Source organism: Chlamydotis macqueenii, chromosome 12, assembly GCF_036417535.1.
Source record: "Chlamydotis macqueenii isolate bChlMac1 chromosome 12, bChlMac1.mat, whole genome shotgun sequence".
In the NCBI taxonomy this organism is placed as follows: Eukaryota; Metazoa; Chordata; class Aves; order Otidiformes; family Otididae; genus Chlamydotis; species Chlamydotis macqueenii.
In genome coordinates this window covers 22,147,079-22,168,434 of record NC_141567.1, presented here as the reverse complement: position 1 = coordinate 22,168,434, position 21,356 = coordinate 22,147,079, and the positions used below count along the sequence as shown (strand labels likewise).

At 43.6% G+C, this 21,356-nt stretch overlaps 1 protein-coding gene across 2 annotated transcripts in view; it reads right to left on the bottom strand.

The window, feature by feature from the left end:
* ALDH1A2 (aldehyde dehydrogenase 1 family member A2) overlaps positions 1-15,602 on the bottom strand; it is a 54,041-nt gene extending 38,439 nt beyond the window's left edge. Inside the window, exon 1 of one of the 2 annotated variants that reach the window (XM_086757384.1) lies at positions 15,584-15,602. Coding sequence is in view for 1 of the 2 variants with exons in the window: in XM_010118217.2 (XP_010116519.2) it covers positions 14,343-14,621 (279 nt within the window). In the remaining variant the exon portion in view is untranslated. Of the gene's footprint in view, positions 1-14,342; positions 14,738-15,583 lie in introns of those variants that run through there. The other variant, XM_010118217.2, reaches the window with a different exon arrangement.
* Between the last annotated feature and the right edge of the window lie 5,754 nt (positions 15,603-21,356).

Here is a 21,356-nt window from a genome sequence, read left to right as displayed (position 1 = left end):
CATCACTTGTAGGTAACTGCCATTTTAAATGTTCATCACCAAAGAACAAGTTCTTACTTAGAAATCAGCTAAATTATTACCCTGCTTAAATAAATTTATAATGATAATTTATATTTATAATATAAAAATGGATTTCAGACACTATGGGCAACACAGAAAAATACAATGGACAAATTTATTTTGACTTAAAAGCTCTGCCTGAGAAAATTACCTTATAACTACACATGAGAAATTGCTGGAATGTCAACTTCATTTGCAGTGGCCCCTTCTGGCCTGATCACCCTCCCTGGCACGATAAATCACTGGCAAGATCCTTACCTTAACACGTTTGATCTCAGCTCAGCAAGACTTGGTTTTGATGTGAAGAACTCCAGATCTGTTAGGTCAGAGACAAATAGCAGAGCCACTGACCTGCAAAGTGCTAGCTCTATATTATACCCAAGCGAGCAGCCTTAAGCTCCTGAACAGTCTGCCTTCACTTCTACTTTGTATTCTGAATATTTTCAAATACTTCTGTTGGCACGTTCTGCTGAATGATGCCAGTGACATTTCCTTTCATGTCATTCTGCATGTACAGAATCCACAGAAAGTCAAACAAACAAATAAGCACGCAGTTTGAGAAGCATTTTCTTGGATAAACTGTTAGAATTATCTGCACTTTAGGGTGACATAAAATGAAACTTCAGTTTCTTTATTTCATTTACATAAATGGCTTGCATTGGCTTTTTTTCTGCCTAGACTATGCTTACTAATATAATAAATGTTGATATTCACCAGTGTGCTCACTAAGATGATTGAAAGTGCCTGTACGTACATGTCTATACACACAGAAATTCAAACTACTCCAAAAAAAAAAAAAAATTAAAAAATTCCAGCTTGTTACATTTGCCTTCAAAGTCTGAACTTTCACAAAGACCATGGTTTGAAACTATTCCTTATTGTCCTTGTTAAACAGTCACTTATCTCTACGATAGTAAACAGGAGTGTTAGTCTACCAGAAAATTGGATGTTCTTAATGGGCTTTGGGGGAGAATAGCTTTGCATCATCAGCATTAAGTTAAATCACATTAAGTACCCACTTACAACGCAGGGATTACCACTTATGACATCTTTGGTGAAAGCCTTTAAAACAAATTGTTGTGTTTGTTAGAAGAAGCTGTGAGATAGCAGTTCCCAGAAGTCTGATTTATAAACCCTTTTGCTCTTCAAGAAGATGCAAAGGAACCCAACACCTCTCCTCTCATTCAATGCTGGAAATGCTTTTCAGTAGAAAGTCTTGGGAAATACCAATTTATTTACTTTAGAACATTCTTCTGGAGAGAAGAAACTAGCTAGACTCCCTTTCCTCAGAGCTCAGTTCTGATTTCTCCCTCAGTTCTTCCTGTTGATAAGCCATTGCTTTTACATAGACAAAACTGGAACAGGTCATTCTACTTTTTGTTATTCATAAGGCTGATGGGGGAGAACTGCTCTTAAGCTGTCAAAGTATCCTGCTGTGCTTGGATACCTGACCAATTTACACCCCAAAGTACACTGTGGCGCTAAGACTAAAATTGGATGCGAAGCCTTCTTGCAAAAGCCGATTACAGTCCCAAGCAAATAAAGCACTTTGGGGTATGGCAATACAATGCCAATATTTAATAGAGTTTAACATTTTTATATACGACTGGCAAGCTCTTCTGTGTAAAGATGGAGGCCTGCATGAAAAATGAGCTCTTCTATTTACCTTTAAATGGAGGCAGACTAATAACTTTGAGTGTGCAAATTAAAAACATGACCTGCACCTTTTGCCAAACACGCAGCATTAAAAACATGGACTAAGGCAAAACCAAAACCTAACTACAGAGAATTCCTTAAACGAGCAAAGTAGAGTACAAGTCTTGTCAATAAAAAGCCTTCCTTAAAAACAAATGTTCATATATGCAGCCCTGAGATTTTTTTCCCCCATTTCCTTTAAAATCCATGTTTCTCTTCCCCTTTCTAACCGAGTTCCCTTTTTCTCTGCTGGAACCCCTTGTAGTGACACCAGAATGTGGGTAAACCTCATTAGTCTCCCTGCTGTTTACAAGACAGGATTTATGCTCAGCGTAGTGAACACAATGACACGTGATCACTAAATGGCTAAAATCACCATCGAGACTCTACTCTGAGAAATTTTTCACCCAGACATTGCAAATACTATTGGCACGTAAAGGGATGAAAAACAGTATTAATTACAGCGCACGTATGTCACCCAAGGCCCAGCGTTCTGCAAGGAGCATGCCAATAACCAGCCATTTGTGAAGGTTAATGTCGCGCAACCTTTGGCAGTTATCTGCTATAAGCTATGTCGCCAATTCGATCCATTAAGTAATAACTAAATTCCCACGGGACCTAGCCGAAGTCAAATGTTGTTATTCCAGGTTCACCGCTTTTAGTCTCCCTGAAGACCATTTAGGCAAACAGCTGGAAGAGCTGACTACAAAGGTTCCCAGTCACAGGGAACCACTCTAGGAAACGCAGGTAAAGGCTTCTAACCAGGAAAGAAGTTATCAAGGATTTGTCCCTGTTGATCCCTCAAGGAGAGAAATGAACTGAGACAGAGAGCAGGAGCATGAACACGTTTGTGTTTCAGCTAGAATCCACACATCAAAAGCAGCTGTCTTGGCTGATGGGAGGAAGAGCTGTGCTGCGCCAGTCCCGGGGCATGTTCTGCGCTGGGCTTCTGGTTGTCCTCTAAACCGCACGGCCTTCCTTCTCTCCCTCCATGTTGGAGCGCCTTACTAAAACAAAACCATTGAAAAGTGAATAGAAACAATCCCAGAGACGACAGCCTGGACAGCCTGCAGTACTGTCACTGCACGGCACCGACGGAGATGCTCCTCCTCCTAACAGAAAAGTACAGAGGGGAGCAGCACCGCAAGCTCCAGCTCGGTTTGAACTCCCTACGCAGCAAATCCAGCGAGGAGGGCGCTGCCTCCCAGACAGTGCTCAAGGGGGTAACCACAGAAACAACTCCTGATAAAGTAACACAGAAAGAGAGAAAAGAGCACAAAAAGGGGGTCTTTTCATCTGTACTGCATGCACACGTACAGGTGAGTGCACAGAAAAGGGGGCAGTTAACACCATATAGAACAGTAGACGTGCATCCACAGGCAAACACTGACTCTGAAGTTCATCTGTATTTCCATTTCCCGGAATAGCATGTGCAGAAAAAGAGGTTTTATCTTCTAGTAGTCTGGCTGGCTTCGCAAGAGATCCTGCCTCTGACACTGACCTACTGTCTGAGTTAGTCACGGTGGCACTCCCACAAATTTAAACTCCTCCATCTGTGAAGGAGCCTTATCACCACTTTTACAGTGAGACTGAATCAATTAATGCCTTCTAAAAAGCTTTGATGGAAGGAGCAGAATATTAACACTTGCAGCTGAGTGATGCTAGCTAAAAATGCCTTTAGTAATGTAACAAATGGATTTTTAAATCACTGTTGAAGGGTTGGACCACCAAGACTAAGCCAGCAGCAGCAGCACAGTAACCCATTTAGTGTTAGTCTCGTATCACAATTTCAGATGGACAGCTGAAAAGGCAGAGCTTGGTTCTCACCTCTCAGGAAAACGGCATCCCATAGACATCACCAAAGACAGAAGAGGCTGTTAAGGAGCCATGGTGAAGAAAGCATGGTAAGGGCAAAAAGAGAAAGATCGACAAAAACCCATCAAGCACTGATGGAAAAGGGGATGAAGGTTTAGCCAGATGTTCTGAAAAACACGTTCAGGTTTCTCAGGGTCCGTGCAGGCCACTGCGGTACAGGACTGCTGCAACCACGTGTCACAGCTGAAGAAACTGGAGAGAATAAAATAAACCCTTGGTTTGCAAAGGAAGGTGGTAATTTCTTGGTTGTTTCTAACTACTCAAGAATAAACTTAAACTATTTCTGTTACAGTTGGAAAAAAACACATAAGCAAATGTAAAATGCGTATGTTATGGTATACTGGTAAGTTTTGAAAATATCCAGTGGAATCAGGACAGTACTTTTACGCGTGGATGCAAAGAACATTTAAAATAAACTCCAGATATGTTTCAAACAACAAAATGAAGTGGTTCCTTAAAAAAAAAACCAAACAACAAAACCCAACAAACCACATATCCAAGTGGCAGTTACATAAATGCCTTCTCAAATCAATTTGACAGTGCAAAAAAGTACTAAAGCCAGTTTAAACCTAATTTCTATTTTAAGGACTTTTTACACTAGCAGAGTGGTAAATGAGAGTGAGCTGCAATGTCATGGGAAGTGCTTTAGTGGCTGAGCTGAAAAGCCTTTACAGGGTTTTTCAACAAACCACGTCACAATTTTCATCTAGGTCATCTTATGGTTAGGAAATAAAAGCGCAAGTGCCTATAAACCAGCGTGAGAAATCGAAGTGTGAAAATGGGTGATCTGGACTGTATCAAGGGGAGGAAAAAGACTCGCATTTTTGAGCATAAGGGGATGAGAATGATCAGAGGCATACCACGATTTCTAGGTATAAGCTATGCAGGGAGGACAAGCCAGGTTGGAGCGACGGGGGAGTAGCTCTGTGTGCAAGGAATTGCGTGGGTATTTCTTGGAAGAGAAACAGAACACATAGCGTAGACCCACAGACACAGCGTCGATCGCAAAGGTTAATAGCAGAATGAAGTACTGGCTTCTGGCTAAGAGCAACTGAAGTGACACTGAAGTGGCACTGAAGTGGAAAAAGAATATGAAGGCAGTACGACTCGTGCAAAAGTAACCGCGCATTAGCTCAGGGAGAGCTGCACTCAGATAGCGTCTAGAGAACATACAATTTTCTGTATCCTAATCTAAACAACATTTGACGTAGCCCTGTCAAGGACTAAAAATTGTGTCTGAACCCCTGAGAAATGGTTACCACATAAATAACTTCAGCTTCATTGCAGGAGAGAAACACATGAAGAAGCCCTACTCTCTGGGATACTAAACTTCAAGAAGCGATTTTTTTAAAAGAGGAAGTAACTTAGAAACTCCCTGCTTGAAGCTAGGAAATTAAAATCCATAGAATCAGCATGGAGGCTTAAGAATGTGAAAGAGTCAAAGAAGATTTGCATTCCCAAGGCTAAAAACGGGAAGCACAAGCAAGAAAATAAATGGGGTGGCTAAGCAGGAAGATACAAGAGGAAATGTAAGCTAAAAAAAAAAAAAGAAATAAAGCACTAACTTTAAAAGGCTACAAAACACAAATGGAAATTAAAAATTGCTACTAAATATTCTGAGAAAAAAAATGCCAAAACGGTAACACAAATAAAACGGCCAAGAGAAGCTGAAGTTTAATAAATAAGCAAATACAGGCTGTGGTAGAGTCAGGGGGTTCCAAAACCAGCCTGGCTATGAAAGGTATAAAAGTGAGGGTATTTCCAGAAATGCCTGCTCATTTGCGGGATCTTAATTTGGCTACACCAAAGTAATTACATTTCTGGCAAAAATTTAATGTCTTGTAGGGCCAAGGGAAGCAAAGCAGAGCCACTAGTTTGAACACAAGATGATGACCGGTAAAATACTTGTTCTGGGAACTCATCTTTACTAAAACTCTTAACGCCAGCAATATACCGCAGACCATTTAGAGGCTACGTCCAAGACAAGGGAGCTTCAGTCCCAGCTGCGCTGCAAAGAGCTGAAATACAGCTCCTGAAAGAAATGCCAAATGCTAATGCATCTCAGTTCTCCCAGTTTTCAAAAGCAGAGGCAGCAGGAATTGCACAAAAGCCACTGAGGACACACAAGGTGGTGGTGGGACTGGGGACGAGGATGTACGAAGTGGTGTTTTTCCCGCTGGAGCATGAGAACACAATGCCACAGCACAGACCTGGAAGGACCATCCGATTGGAGAGCTCGTATTTCAGATGACATGTAGACCTGAGGTTCGGCCCAGCTCTAGTCACGCGAGGCCAAATTTAAGGCATGCTGACCTATTCACAAAAGGCTAAGATCAGCTTTCATAGTTACATAATATCTGTATTTACCTGAAGTAGTAAATAGCTCTGCTTTGGAAATAAATCCGTTTCACTGCAGAGTGAAGCCTTTATATGTGCAAATACATGTGTTTGGAATTTGGGAAAGGCACCTTCTGATGGTTTCTGAGTCAAAGCGGAGGGATTTTGTGTAGGCGCTCTGAGATGACCAGAGCACGGTAAGAGCACAGCGTATCCCCGGCATCCTCTTCCCATCCGAGTTCAGCAAAGAGGCTGCAGCCTGTTCTTCCGTGCAACACTTCTATGTCTTTGACTTTCAAATGGATTTCTGTAACTCCCTTATTGTAAATGGGGGCATACTGGAAATCCTCACGGAAATCCGCAAAGTATATCCTTTCTGTAACCACGAACACCTGCTGTAGGCCGCTCCACGGCTGCCCCACCGGCACCCCTTTAGATTCCGAGTTCCACTCAAAAGTCTTCATTACCCACGAATCCCTTGCAGATTGAGGTCTATATACTCCAGCGGTCAGTGCGGTCCCTGTGTTTAACCTCCAGCTGAGGTCAACTGAGATTGAGCTGATCTTAAACATTTTCATTTGGGTCACAGAATTTGCTGCGGACGCTTCTCTGCTCTGAAGTAATTTCCCACTTCAGTCCCACAAAGCTGGAGCGTATTATGTTTCAAGTCATAAGGTAAAAATCTAGTTCCCTAGGCTCTCTGGGAAAGGAACTGACTTCAAGTGAACAAGAATGAAGTCCTTTTTTTTCTGTTGTCAGTTGGAGACTACTTCAGCAATGCTACTGCAGCAACCTTTGATGTGGCTTCACGTATCATACTTTTGGTTATGAAGTGCTCCTATATTTAAAGCTCAGTTACGCTGCATAGCTTAAAACTGATGTGTTGCATTCCTGCCACAAAGGTAAACTGCCATTGAAAGTAACCGAGAATGCTGGTCAGTAGAAATAGGTTTTTAGAGAAATTCTGAAGTATGGAACTTGTGTTCTGGAGAAAAACCAATTTGGTGTACGCAGTCTGAACAGGAATTCCTCTATTCATTGGAGCAAGCACAAAAGTAATGAATGATCGGGTCCTTAGATGGCAATCACTTTTTAGACTTCATCTTTCTCCATGAAATACTTTCTACTGCACCTCACATAGCTACCTGTGCACATATTTGCGCTTAAGTAGGGATGCCAGCACTTGTCTAAGGATTTCTCACTAGAGGACTGCGCAGAACTGCAACTCTCTGAAGATTTTTTTAAACTTTCCCATATCTGCACTCATACTGTATTTACACAGCTTCCCCAAAATGTTGTCTCTGTATAAATGCATTTTTTTGGTCTCTCATTTCTTTCAGCTGAACTAGAGTTGATGTTTTGTTTACTTGTTTCACAGAGCAAGTTCTACACTTAAAAAAAACCCGAACAGATAAAAAGCTGTGGTTTTTTAGAAGTGGAGAGAATTAAACAATTTGCAAAAAATAAACAGCAAAACGTTACAGTTCTGTCTTAGGAAAGATAGCTGCAGAACTGTAAAAGAAGAAATGTGTCTCTATGCAGGATCTGACTAAGAATTTATGATATGGACCACTGAACTAATCTTTTGTCATTTATCTCTGTAAACCTGCAAGATTTCTTGGAAGATAGTTAGTCAAATGAGGAGCTGAGATGAATCAGTGGATATAATTTATTTAGACTTTAAAAAGGCTTTTGATGATAAAGTCCTTAGCAAGAGGCTATTAAGGAAAGTTAGTAACCATATGGTGAAAGATAAAGTCCTGCCATGGATTAAAAAGTGGTTAAGAGATAAGATAAAAAGACTGGAAATAAATTGATAATTCTCCCTGGAAAGAGGTTAATAGCAAGGTGCCCCTTCATTACTCTGACTAGCAATCGATATCTTGGTTCACCTGCTTTTGCAGATCATTAATCGTGAGGTACGTAGCTTGCAGATAAAAATATTCAGACTAATCAGAGTACTGAACAAAATACCACGAGGGCTGAAGTTAAAAGGTATTTGGGCAACTCAAGGGTAGATTAAATTTGCCAAAGGTAGCAAAGGCAAAGCAAAGCCTGTTGGAAGGAAGGGTTCGAGTGACTTTTAGATGCTGGTGTGTTCCCAGTGACTGGCAGTGCCTGTGGACAGCAACGGTTAGTGCGTTCTAAAGAAGGGAAGACACACGGATACAGTGGTTCCACTGTGTGGTGTTCCCAGGAACAAAGCAGTTCATGGCAGCAGGTAACTTCAAACTGGTAGAGCTCATTGCGGTCTGTGGGGAACAGTTCTGCGTGGACAGAAAGATAGAATCAGTTTGGGTGAGAAAGGACCTTTAAAGCCCATCCAGTCCAACCCCCCTGCAAGAAGCAGGGACATCTCCAACCAGATCAGGTTGCTCAGAGCCCTGGCCAACCTGGCCTGGAACATTTCCAGGGATGGGGCATCCACCGCCTCTCTGGGCAACCTCAGCCGGTGTTTCACCACTCTCATTGGAAAAAATGTCTTTATTACGTCTAATCTAAATCTACCTCCTTCTAGTTTAAAACCATTACCCCTTGTCCTGTCAAGATGGACAAGCTGAGCAGAGATTATAAAAAATTTCTGGACTGTTGAGATTTTTTAATCAGAGAACGTAGATACATCAAGACAGCAATTTAACATGGAAATGTACCAGGAGTGGGGAACTTCCACGGGAAACGTTTCTGAAGGACAGACTGGAATGCAGAATTACAGAGGGACATTTTTTGTCAGAATGAAAGTGTGTTCAAGACACATTATCCCAGCTCAATAGTCCAACAGTTAGGCTCAATGCCTAGACAGCCATAGATCTTGGATCAAATCCTTGCTCTGTCTGACATCATGAGTATTCTCGGAGCAAAGACCTGAATCTTACTTTTCCTCCATGAGTGTCCTGCCTACTGGGATATAAAGTTGCTATCTCTCAGGTCTCATAAATACTTACAAGTGAATTACCCAACAGGAGAGAATGTAAGGACTCTTTCCAAGGATAGCCAAAGGTGGATAGCATCCAAAACTGGGACCTCTCCACTATCAGAAAGTAGGGATCCATACTCAGATTTCTGCTCGGTTTGCTTCAGAGCAGGAGCATGAATTTGGCTACTCTTCACCTTGAGTAAGTGCTCTGATTATTACTGACCTTCTGGTTTTGGTGTGCAAATAAATATGCATCTTCTGTACTGGAATACTTGAAACCATAGTTTTGCAAAGATGAGGAAAACACTAATTGCACAGCTCTTGTCTTTCAGTGTATCATCTGACCTTACAGACCGGGCAAAGAGAAGAAAACGTCCCTCGAGCCTGCAATACAGTATAATACAGCTGGATTTACTAAACCAGTTTGCATTTTCCCTAAAGATTCTGTCTTTTGCTAAACATTCAGCACAGTAAGAGGCAATTTCTACAATAGTTACCGACTCAGTAATACAGCCATTACCTGCAGCAGTTACCTAGCTGTTGCCTGGTTCAGCCTGGTAGTTTCTGTATTTTTAATGCTCTTGAATTAACGCTATTATAGCAGCTGTACTGCAGTCAGCACAGGCAGAGGACGGGGTATGCATAAGACTACAATTGTTTCTCAAACCCACATGCAAAACCTGGTTAATTTGGTTTGTGCAGAAGACCTTCAAGGTTTGGGAGGAAAGAAAGAATCATATATTCAGCTGTTAATAGGAAAGAACTGCATAAATGGTTTGCAATCGCTATATGGGTTGATGGATGGTAATACTAACCACAACGTCTGAACAGGCTAGAAGAGAATTCAAACTGTAGATTTAAACAACAGTAAATCTAAATACAATATATACCCTAAAACTTCATCTATGATGATAGAGAGGGACATATCTAGTGTCAGCATCAGGTGCTGAAGTGTTCCACAAAGGGGAAAAGCAGCTGTTCTATTTGTCTCCTCTTTATGCAAACATCTCTAATTTTCCGTGCCCCATCTTTTGTAACTGGACAGCGCTCCCTGAGCTGACCCAAAAGGCCAGCCGATTTCTTCAAGTGTCATTCACTGAATCTGACTTCAAAAGGCATTGAAGTAGTGAGCTCATTCAGGGAAAGACAGGCGTGTATTTGTCACTTACCTGAGTTTTGCCAAAGCTTGTCTTCAGTTCAAAAAATGACAGATCCTGCATATTATTGTAAATAAAGTAGGTTTCCCGCCTCCTAACTTAATGTCAGTCTAGACTTTTATTTGGAAAACACATGCTGGAACTTTTGGTGCAAAGGATTTATAATGGTGTTCTGCAGCATTCATTCGTGGGCAATGCCAAGAAAGCACAATGGGAATGAAAATACAGAAACTCAGTAACAAAACACTTCAAACCCAAATGCTGATCATCCGAGAATCTGAAATGTATCAGTTAGCTCCTGTCTACACAGAAGCGGTTTGCCCACAGTTAAGACAAACTGCTGTATAGAGTTTTCTGTGCAGTGCTGGGCAGTTCCCCTGCTCTGTGTTTACAAACTGACCTGATGCCAGCCTATGGTGGAAGAGCAGAGGCAAACCTTTTTACACGGGACAAAAAAAAAATACGGTTCTCAACCAATTCACAGGCTATTACTACAGAACCATTTCTATACCCCTTCCCTGCCACAGCACTGTAACTTCACCCCTTAGAGCACCTCTTTATAAAAAGCTCTCCAAACCACAACTCTTCAACCTTTCCTTATGCTAACGTTCTTCATCTCTTTCTCAGACTTAAATCAGCTGGCAAGAAACAAAGCAACATCCAGCTGGATTAGTGTCCCCAGCATGGTGCAAACTGAGAATGCTTGTTCACTCAGTTACACGACGTAGGGACGGAGCTGGGACAGGACAGAACCCAAGGGTCCTCATTTTATACCAGGCTGTCTTTCAAAGTCAACGTGACTTACTAAAACCACTATGAAAATACTTTGAAAGGCAGATTTTATTGTACCGTAACAAAGGAAGGATAGCCACGTCCTGCAGAAACACCTTTAGCCCTTCCAACAGAGAGAGCAGGAGGAAAGCGCTGCAAAGGGCTCAGTCCATTGGGCCGACTCCGTGTCTCCTGTCAGATTACTCGGGAGATGCTCACGTCTCAGGAGGGACAAGGAAGAGCATGAAAGAGGGGGGCACAAATCTGACGCTAAGCTGAGAACCGTCTGATCACCCCCAGAAGCGATCAGGTTCTCAGAGCCATGAGGGATGTGCTTCCTGTACAAAGCATGCTAATAACGTGTCCTTCCCGGACATCACGCTACGGCTCGTCTCACACATCTGATCTTTGAGGAGCAGCCCACTCCAGGAGAGTTTCTGGCACAAAGCTGACATTTGCAGAAGTATGACTTGTTGGCAGGGAGAGGGCTGGATCCTCTTCCTACCTACGCGCTCCCCTACGTACAGAGCGCAGCTCTGCCCGCACACAGCACTGGTCTGAGGGGGCTTGCTGTGCCACGGGGCTGCAGAACACCCTGATTCCACACAACGCTGGAAGATCCCCTGTCCCGCACATGCAGTCCCTCCCCAATCATTAACAAGTACAGAATTAAAGCATCATCACAACGAAAAGAGAAATAATCCTGTCTGTAGCCATTTTCGTACTTGCCAGCCACACAGAAAAACTTAACCCTGTGTGCCTGAACACCCATCTTCATGTCTGGTTCACATCCTATTCACCAAGTCTTATTACGCACATCTGAAACACTTTTCACAGAGACCATGCCGAGGTATTAAAAAGCTGGGAAAAATACTTCTAATGCTTGTTTTTTTTAAAGAAGCATAGGCTGACTCCCAGTATTGAAGTCACAATAGATACTGCTGCACATCTGACATAAAAACATGGCATCATGTAATTTTCATCACTAATTAAATATCTTTTCACTGACCAATGGAAAACTACATTGCCTCTGTGTGCTGCATCAGGTGTACAGATCGGAAAGACTTAAAACACCGTTTTCTGCTCACTTCAGTAAACCTACCAGAGGAATATTTCACAAGTTTCAGTAATTCTGCTAAATAACCAAACACACGAAAATGACATGGAAGTACTTCTTTTATCTATGTTCTTGGAAGGAGTTTTTGTAGTAGTTCCAAGGATAACACAGTGTTTTAAAGATCAGTGAATAATAAATGTACCATTTTCCGGTACATATTACAGATCTCGTTTAGGGAGTCCTGGAATTTTAACATGTTCTATCCTAACAAAACTGTCTGTTTCCCAATTTTAGAATTCCAGAAATGGAATTTAATTGGAAAAACATATTTTAAAATTACTTCACTGAGTTTAAATGTTCACAGGCACCTCTACGTTTCATAAAGAACTAACACCCAAATGGTTAAGATTTTACATCCAGAGACAGCTGTAAAAAAGAGTTCAAGAATTCTGTGTCCTGCTCGTGTATTTAAAATTCTCAGCTAACAAGCAGGAGAGAGGCTGCTAGGAATGCTTACAGATGTCTGATTTTACAAGGTTTGGGGCGGTTGGGGTTTTTTTTGCTTAAGTGCTTTAGTCTAATGTTATTTATTGTTTATGGAAGTTATTTGTCATTTAAGACATGAAGTGACCACTCCTCCAAAAGAAAGAATCAAGTTACAATCCATTATTTCATTTTTGATTGTTTTTCTTTGTAATAGGTGGGAAAGTGGATCCTGGATGAAAGTCCTGCCCAAGACAAGACTCCAAGCTGAAGACTCCGGTTATCTATAAATCACTTGTATTTCCTGCAGAGGAAGAGAAAAAGGAGGGAAGAGCGAGACAGACAGAAAAACAGAGACAGAGGATGTGCCAAGTGAAATATTCGATACCTGTCCTAAACCAAATTTCTCTCAAAAGCAACCAGGAGTTACCTGATATCTCAAAACCAAGCTTAGAAGAAACATGTTGCTGTTGGTTTTGGCTTAATATTGAAATAAAATAACTTTCTTTTACTTGTTCCATTAGTGTGAAATGTGTAACATCTTACATATTTCTGAGATGATGGCACTATGTGTTCTGAATTATTAAAGGTTACTATCCAGCTTACATTCCCACAGATCGGAAGTTAGGATTGCTGTTATCTTTGTCAAAGATTTTTAGAACCAATTCTCTAGTTTTAGAACAAGAACACTTATTCTGCAAACTGACTGTGATACTACTCTCAAGTATTATCCACCAAACACTCTGGAAGTGTATTTTCCTCTGAAACCAGCAATAAGCAAAATTCATGCCAAATATACTATGTGCACAGTATGATTGCTCCCAAAGTGTAACACCACAAAACAAGAAATGACTGCATTCCCTACTCATTTAAACTATTTTCAAAGAAATTATATGCCAAAAACCATATGCATCTTTTAATTTGCATATTGCAGTTTGCATTAAAATGCAGTGAAATCTAAAATAGTTGACTTTCCTCTGAGACATTCTCCTAGAACATGGAATTGCTGTAACAAATTAGAGGACAAATTAGTTGTGGCACCCTCTTAAAAAAGAGAAGAGATGAAAAGCTCTTAAAGTGATGATACGGAGGAAAAAATTACACTACATTGGCCAAAATGAGTTTCCTATCAGCTTTAAAGCTCCTGAGGTTGTATTTCCAGTAGATAAAAATGTTATCACCTTTTTTCCAGTGCTGATGTGCTTTTAGAAACAAATTAGAAACAAAGTCTGACACATTGTAATCTGTTTATACATTTGAAACTTCTCCAGCCGAAATGAAAACATTCTTTAACCAAAGACGCAGAGATTCAAAATATGTCAACGAATTTTTAAATCCAAATTCAAACAGCAGATTTTTCTACATTGACACAATGGGTTTGTTCTTAACCCTCTCTTTATGAAAATCAGTTTTAAAGGTTAGTAGGAAGAAGTATGCCCTCTTGCAATACTGTTCAGGGATTCAAGTATTCAAGTATCACAGAAGTTAGCAGAGACCTGTTCCAGTGCTGTAACAACCTGGCAGCATTAAGAGCCCTCCAGGAATTGTAAAAGAGTTCCCTGGGCACACACGGCAATCCAAGAAAGAAAACATTTTTTATTTTCTGATTCAGATATACAGGTATGTATAGTAACTTCCTCTAAAGTACATCAAAAGCATCTGAAACGTATTTGGGAACTATTGATTTTTGCACTGAAAATAAACCCTGTCGGCTTTGTAGAAAATACTGTGTTTAAAGAGAAGTAAAGTGGCAAAGCCGGTCCCAACAGATCTAATTTGCTTTTCTGTTATCCTATGACTTTTCAGATGATTACAGGGTAAAAATCCGTTTCCTTTATTGCAGATTCAAGGCAGCCTTTCAGCAGGTTTTGGGTTTTTTTTGTCTCTACACTGAAGTTGGTTAGGGCAGAATGAAACCGATTTTAAGAAAAAAATCCCTCCTCTGGAGGGATAGGCACGAATCTCCCTGCCAGAACAAACGAGCACAACTTACCTTGGTGTATTTGATTTCCAGGTTGAGAGTGGGAGAAGGCAGCAGATGCAGGGATGCCATCAGAGCGGCAGGATCTGCCTTCACCTCCCCTGGCATCTCAATTTTACTGGAAGTCATGGTCTCGGGAGGGGGGGGTTTATAGCACCACCGAGCCCCCCGCGCTGCCCTGATGTTGTGTTTTGGGTTGGGTGCCCCCCCCTCCGAGCCCGGCGCTGAAGATGTTGCTCTCCTCCGCTGTATATAGGCAGGTGTCAGCCCGGGCCTCTTCTTATTGGCCATGGGGGCAGAGGCAGGGGGGCAGGTCCGTCCTACCTAGGCCCAGAGCGCCGCGGCCCCGCTCACTCGCACGCCGCCAGCCCCGGCGCCCCGCAGGCCTCCGACTGCCCCCCCCCCCGCCCCCCAGCCCCGGTCCCCCGAAGGAGTGGGACTGAAGGACCCGCTCAGCGAACCCCCCCACCGAGGAGCGGGACTGACCCGCTCCGCGCCGGCGGGGGGTCACTGGAAGCGCCGTGTTCCCCCTCGTCACCCCCGTGCCGGGAGAGGCCGGCCCCCGCGCCGCCCCGCTCGGGGCATCCCGTGGGGAGCCCCGGCCGCGGTGGGGGCAGGCCGGGCCGCACTCGGGAAGCCCTGGCGGGGCGGGAGGGCCCGCGGCAGGGGGGCGGGTGGCCCACCAGCGGCATCGCCTGACGGCGCGGCCCCGGGCGGCCGGCTGCCCCTCGGGCGGGGCAGGGCACGGCAGCCCGCACGGCCCCGGGACGGGGCGCGGGAAGGCCGAAGCCTCCGCCCCCGGGGCAACGCGCCGGGCCCCGCTCCCCGGCCGTTCACCCCCCTGGCCGGGGGCTCCGCCTCGCACCTGGCGCCGCGCTCCCGCCGCCGGGCGTTGTGGGGAGGGGCTCGTCCCCGCCGCTCCCCGCACCGCCTCGCTTTCTTTTTTTTTTTTTTTTTGCTTGTTTTTTTTCCTTCTTTTTTTTTTTTTTCCCGCGGCAACCGACAGCGAAGTGGTCGCGCGGCCCCGCCGCCGGCCGCGCGCCAGGCGCCCTCGCGCCCGCCCTCCCTGCGGCGCCGATCCCCGTCCGCCTGCTGCCCCCTGCCGGCCGCCCCGCCCGCCCGCGCAGCCCGCCCGCCCGCCGCCACGGGTTCCGTGCCCGTCGGGCAGCGCCGCGGTTGTCCTGCTTCTCCCCTCCCCGAAAAGCGCCTTACGCCTTTCCTCGCCGCCCCGCTCCGCCAGGTCCCGCGCTTACTCCCCGTCTCCCCTCACGAAGGTTGCGCGGCCCGCCCTGTCCTCCTCCCCGCCTGCCATCTTCCTGCGGCGGGCGGGGGTCGCCATCTTCCTCCCCGGCGGCCAGCAGGAGCGGGTACTCCCTGCCAGGGCAAGCCCTCCAGCCCAGCCACGGCGCTCTCCTTCCTTTAAAGTTCTTTGCAAAAGGACGAGGCCTAAAGAGCAGAGTAATTTCTTCAAGCAACAACCACCTGTTCCCAGCTCTTGTTTTTTTTGGGGGGAGGCCGCGTCCTGCAAGCGGTTGGGCGTGCCGCAGGGCGGGTGACTGGGATGTCAGCAGCCAGCCAGAGCCAGGTGCCACCGCTCGCTGACTCAGACTCCTCACTGCTGGATGAAACGGCCGATGGCTCGAGCTTGTGCCCTTGGCCAGACTGATGGACGTCAGAAATTTACAGGCAAAGCTCTACACACTCTCCAGTCAACACTTCTAGGTGGAAAACATGAAGCCCAGACCATTTTTGTTGCTTCAGGCAAAAGCGATAAAAGTTCTGCTTGCTGATGCGAACACTCCCAACATTTTGAAACCGATCAGGTGTCATGTTTTGAAGTTATCACTTTGCGGATAGATAAACAGAGAAAGGATACCAAAGGCATGGCTGTTTAAAGCTGGCAAAGCAAAGCAGCAAGAAATACTCCACCTGACCTTTTTATTGACCTACTCAGGAATAAACAATGGGATCTGGGCATGTTTTGGTTTTGTGACGTTATCCATTTGTGGATTCCATAGATATTCCTTGCTCCGTGTTTTACCAGTTCACGGACAATTGAGAAGGCTGTTCCAGCCTTCTCTTCGTGTTTGTACAGGAGCACAGGACAACAGTTGCTTCTCCACAGACAGCACAGGATACAGAGTGCCATTTCAGTCTTTTGAGGTTTAACGTGCGCATTTATTTAAATTTACAGCTCAATTGTGAAGAAAGAGACTGCAGATCTTGCTTTCTCTCATTTTTCATCTCCCCCCCCGCCCCGACAGAGGAAATGGATCCATAATCCTGTGCTGTCAAACTGTGACACTTGGGATGAGTGAGACTTTTAAACGTCAGAAATTCAATTTTTAATGGCACACTGGCAACACAGACCTAACACTTCATCACAAGGATGACACCTTCTAAAAGCTGTTTTAAAATAAATCAGAGTGGGGATGTGCGCCTTCAAAAGGAGACTGCATGTAGACAAGTTTCAGGAAAGAGGAAACTATAATGGTTTCATTATTAAATCAAGTTAATAAAGTTCAGGAGATTTTGGTGAGAAGGGATTCCAGTGCCTGTGGAGATGCAGTTCAAACCCACATAATCCGCAGCTGCTTCAGCGACCTCCATCAGCTACCTGTCACACAAACCACATTCCTCTGGCATCTAAAAGCAATTCAGTTTGCAGAAGCACGCGGAGCTGACCAGCTTTAGACTGAACTGCTACCTACACCTTGCTGGCATTCCCCGAGTGGAGACCAGCGCTGCGCTTACCACACTGCAGGCTCCTGGGCTACAGCCGGCTTCGGACGGCTCCCCAGAAGAACACGGGGGATGCGTGCCGTCGCTCTTCCCAACAGCGAGTAGCCAAACGCGGTTCCTCTTCTACTACCTGGGAAGACAATGATGCCGGCCTTAGCGCCAAGAACATGAGCGGGTTCTCATCAAGTACAACAGTCACTTTGCCAAATGGAATGAGGAGCAAGGTCTGTAACGCTGTGTTGGACACGCTGATGGGTCCAGCTTGGCGAGCTGCTCCAGTGCTCTAGCACTACGCTGGCTACTTTATGACAGCAAATTGAGTCATGGCTTCAAATCATGCAAGTGAATATCTGACATTTAACGAAATTTCTTTGCGGAAGGGATTACTACCCTTATTGCCTTGGACATGAGGGCAATAACTCACTAGTAACAATTAATACAGAGGTAAACTAATTAATTTGTGAAAGCAAAAAGTGAGTACAACAATTGCCAAGAAGAGAAAGAACAGAAACAATACCCCGGCTTCAGCCTGAGTTCTGCAGTCCCTAAACCTACCTAGGGCAGAGAAACCACTTATTCTTATTGCAACCCTGTAGTTTCTGGGGTTTGTTGTTTTGGGTTTTTTTTTTGTGAACTGGCAATACTAAATCAACTGGCAATTAAGTCAGATTGGCTTATTTTCTCTCACATGAATGGGTTTTAATTAAACTCCTACTTAGATGGCAAATCAGGAAACAAATATGTCGGGTTTCGGATTGTAACGACAAAGATATTACCATCTTCACCCTTGGTGTAGAAATGGCTGTCAAAAAAATGAAGAACAACCAAGTGACTCTGTTTCTCACTTCAGTGTTAGAATTTAGGCTACTATATAGCCAAGATCAAAATTGTTCCTGAGGAGTTTTATTTTTATCTTTAGATCAATCTGAATGTATAATTTGAAGAAACACTGTTGTTTCATTTACAAGTTTCCATTCCTCCACCCACCCCCCCGTCCACTGGCATTATTTATAGACAGGGACGTAGACGTTGCTCATACAAACACCACCTGATGGCAGCGGGACCTTTGGCAGCTGGAGAGGGTGCACAAGACAGAGCTGCAGTGGCGACGACAACACAGATGTAATTAAGGCATTGCTGGGTTGCTCCGTCAGAGTACGGGTATTTTCCTGCTCTGTGTCCCCATTGCCAAGCCGTAAAACTAGGGGACTGAGTGAAATTGCATGTCACTCAGATACCTCTTTTGGGCAGAGGAGCTGTACCAAAGCACGTCCTGATCCACTGTTGACACGGAGAGTGGCTGCAGCAGCTCCAGCAACACCGAGCTCTTTGTTCTCACTCCTTCCACGCTGTGACTATTGCTTGTGCTCCATAGTGGGCTCCAGACTGCAAGCGCTTCGTCACACACGTGAAGGAACTGAATCACATCACTCATTCAAATGCTTCCAGTGATTCATTTCAAGGTCAACTTCAAAACCCACCCCAAAATGATTCCAATCTGACCTGTAAGTTCTTTATATATATATATATTTTTTTCTCTGTTGTCCCACTACCATTTAGCAAGGATATCCCTGGTTCCTCGTACAAATTCAGTATTGGCTGAGAGCATCTACTCCTCTGTTCTCTTAGCCTCCTACCTCAGCAAACGTCCCTTCCTATTTCTTATATGCTTTAGAAATCACTTTTGGGGGAAAAATAGAGACCAAAAAGAAAGTTCCACTGAGTTATTCTTCAGCTCAGATGTCCACTTACGAAATCTGAACTTCATTTTCTGATATATAGAGTAAAAGCTTCACCCTCCGGTGTCCAATTTTAATTGCCTGCTATTTTCATTACTGACCATGATGGCAGCAATGTTCTTCAGGAGATACTTGTATTTTAATTTGTCTTCAAACATAAATCACACATTATGGCACTTTTTCCTCTAGGTTAATTGAATCAATTCTCTAAATGTCTCTAAGCCTGATCATCTGAAAGAGGCTCACTGTTTGAAATCGCTTAAGAATTATGGCCCTCGAATTGTGTGTGGAATGGTACCAGTCCTTGCTCCAGATGAAGATATTTTATACTTATAAAGTAAAAATATTGTTACACACATAAGCAACATTATCTGTAAAGCAACATCCACAACACTGTGGTGATCCTGTAAAATATTATTTAAGAAATCTTTCAAATATCCCAGCAAATCAATTGTGTTCATATTATGAATCTTATTAATAATTGTTTAGGAATGAGTCTGGATATATTTTAAGTTCTAAAGAAACAAAAGGAAATCTCCTTTTATTTTCCTTATTTCTACATTACCTTTAATGTAAAAAAAATGCTGATTTCAAGAACAATCATTTTTATTACTGAAAATCCAGGGGTGACTAATGAAGAAAACTTGATTTAACGTAATTTTTACTAAAAATGAGTCAAACAGATCACTTTTCTTACCCATGATATTGGCCGTTTTATACCCAGTAAGACTGTAGATTGCTGCTATGGCAAATTCAGTCCTAAATTGAAACCCAAATGTAAGGATTTAAGCAAGCCACAAATAATTCAGTGACAGTGATACAGCAGAATTTGTTTGGAAAGACTGTCAGTGGTTGACTCACTTTATAACTGGGTCACTTTCCAAACTGGGTATTAGAATGGAAGTCGGTGGTTGGAATCTCACGCGTCCCTCACTAGACCGCTGTGCGGAAGGCTGGTTTTGCCAGTTACGCAGTGAGCCTGAGGTGCCACTCCTTTCGTCTGGGAACGGCCTGAGACCGTCCAGCTGGCAGCCACGGCATGGTTTAGCCCAGCGATTTAGCAAAATCGCACCCGTCTTCTCCCACAGAGCGTACGTGGCAGTGCCTCGGGACGGTGCTGTACAGAACACGTGCCGTTAACGGTGAGGTTACAGGCAGTGTGCTCTTGGTTGGAGGGATCCTATTCTGAATTTAAATAGATAAAGAACCTTTCCATTTTTAATTTCTTTTCAATTTACCTGTTTGAATTTATTATTTTTAAAACACATCGGGCCTCAAATGGATTGACCTTCTGCTAATGTATATCACCTAATGAATGGATGCAATTAACTAATTCACATTGGAATATTGCACTTTCCAGATCACATTTGTCATCACTAAATGTGCAATCTAGTTTGCAAGTTTAAATTTTTTATTATTACCCTTTAAACTAAAGAAATAAGTCTTATATTTAATTACCTGGACTTACATATTCAATTAATAGCTTCATTACCTTAATGAATATAGATACTGCACGGAAGTAACGAAAGATTGCTGCCCGGGTCCACTCCTAAGTACACCCTACAAAGGGTCTGCTAGGAATCTCAGAACAATTTTTTTTTTCATTAAAAAATCTTGACTGGGGAGTTCCAAAGGAACTGGGCCTGGCAATCCGATATTCTTATAAATAGAATAAGATAAATTTATCCTCTATAGGATAGAGGATAAATAAGTAAAACCTTGGAGGTTTTCTTCATGCTGGGTGGGTATATTGACCAAGATATCTTTTGTTTTTAACAGCAAAGCTGAATTTAAAATTTTGATCTCCGTTTTGAGGGCTTTTTATAAAGCATTTGGAAAAGGAAAGAGTTATTTTAGAAAGAGCATGCTGTCTGTTTTCTTCCCTTACATTTACTTCTCGTGTACATTAACTGTTCGAGAAAAGGGGATACGCAGGAAGAAAGAGCAGGGAATTGGCTGCGACAAAGCGTTTGTCTGTACTAAAGTGGTCTACTCCTTAAAAGCAGAATTCTTCTCGTACCAAACCAGCCTTTTTCCGGATGCATTCAGACCTGCCCATACTGTAACCTACCAGATAAGCTTCTACTAGAAGTGTATCCAGCGCGCTCAGAAGGAGGGGCAGGAGATAACGCCGGTGCACGTCACCATCTGCACAGCATTTCCCCAACACTTTCATGTTTTGCCAGCACTGACAGCCCTGTCACGGAGCCCTTCGGCGCGGAATGTTATCTGTGCCCCGCGATGCCCGCGCGGCTATCGCAGAGATTACACTGGCTTGGAAACTCTCGGGGCCTGCGCTATACGCAGACATGTCTGTACCACAGATTTTAACATGTACTATCGTCAATTATATGACTATATGTAATATATATGCATGTAGTGACATCGGCTATGCACGGAGGCCTGATGGTGTGCCCAGCCAGTCAAGAACAAATAGAAGGTTTGGGTCCTGCTTTAGAGAAAGTCCAGTGTAATTCTCTCTGACATCAGCATCAGCCACAGCGGAATTCAACAGGCTTTGAATCAAGCCTTAAAGATTATCAGC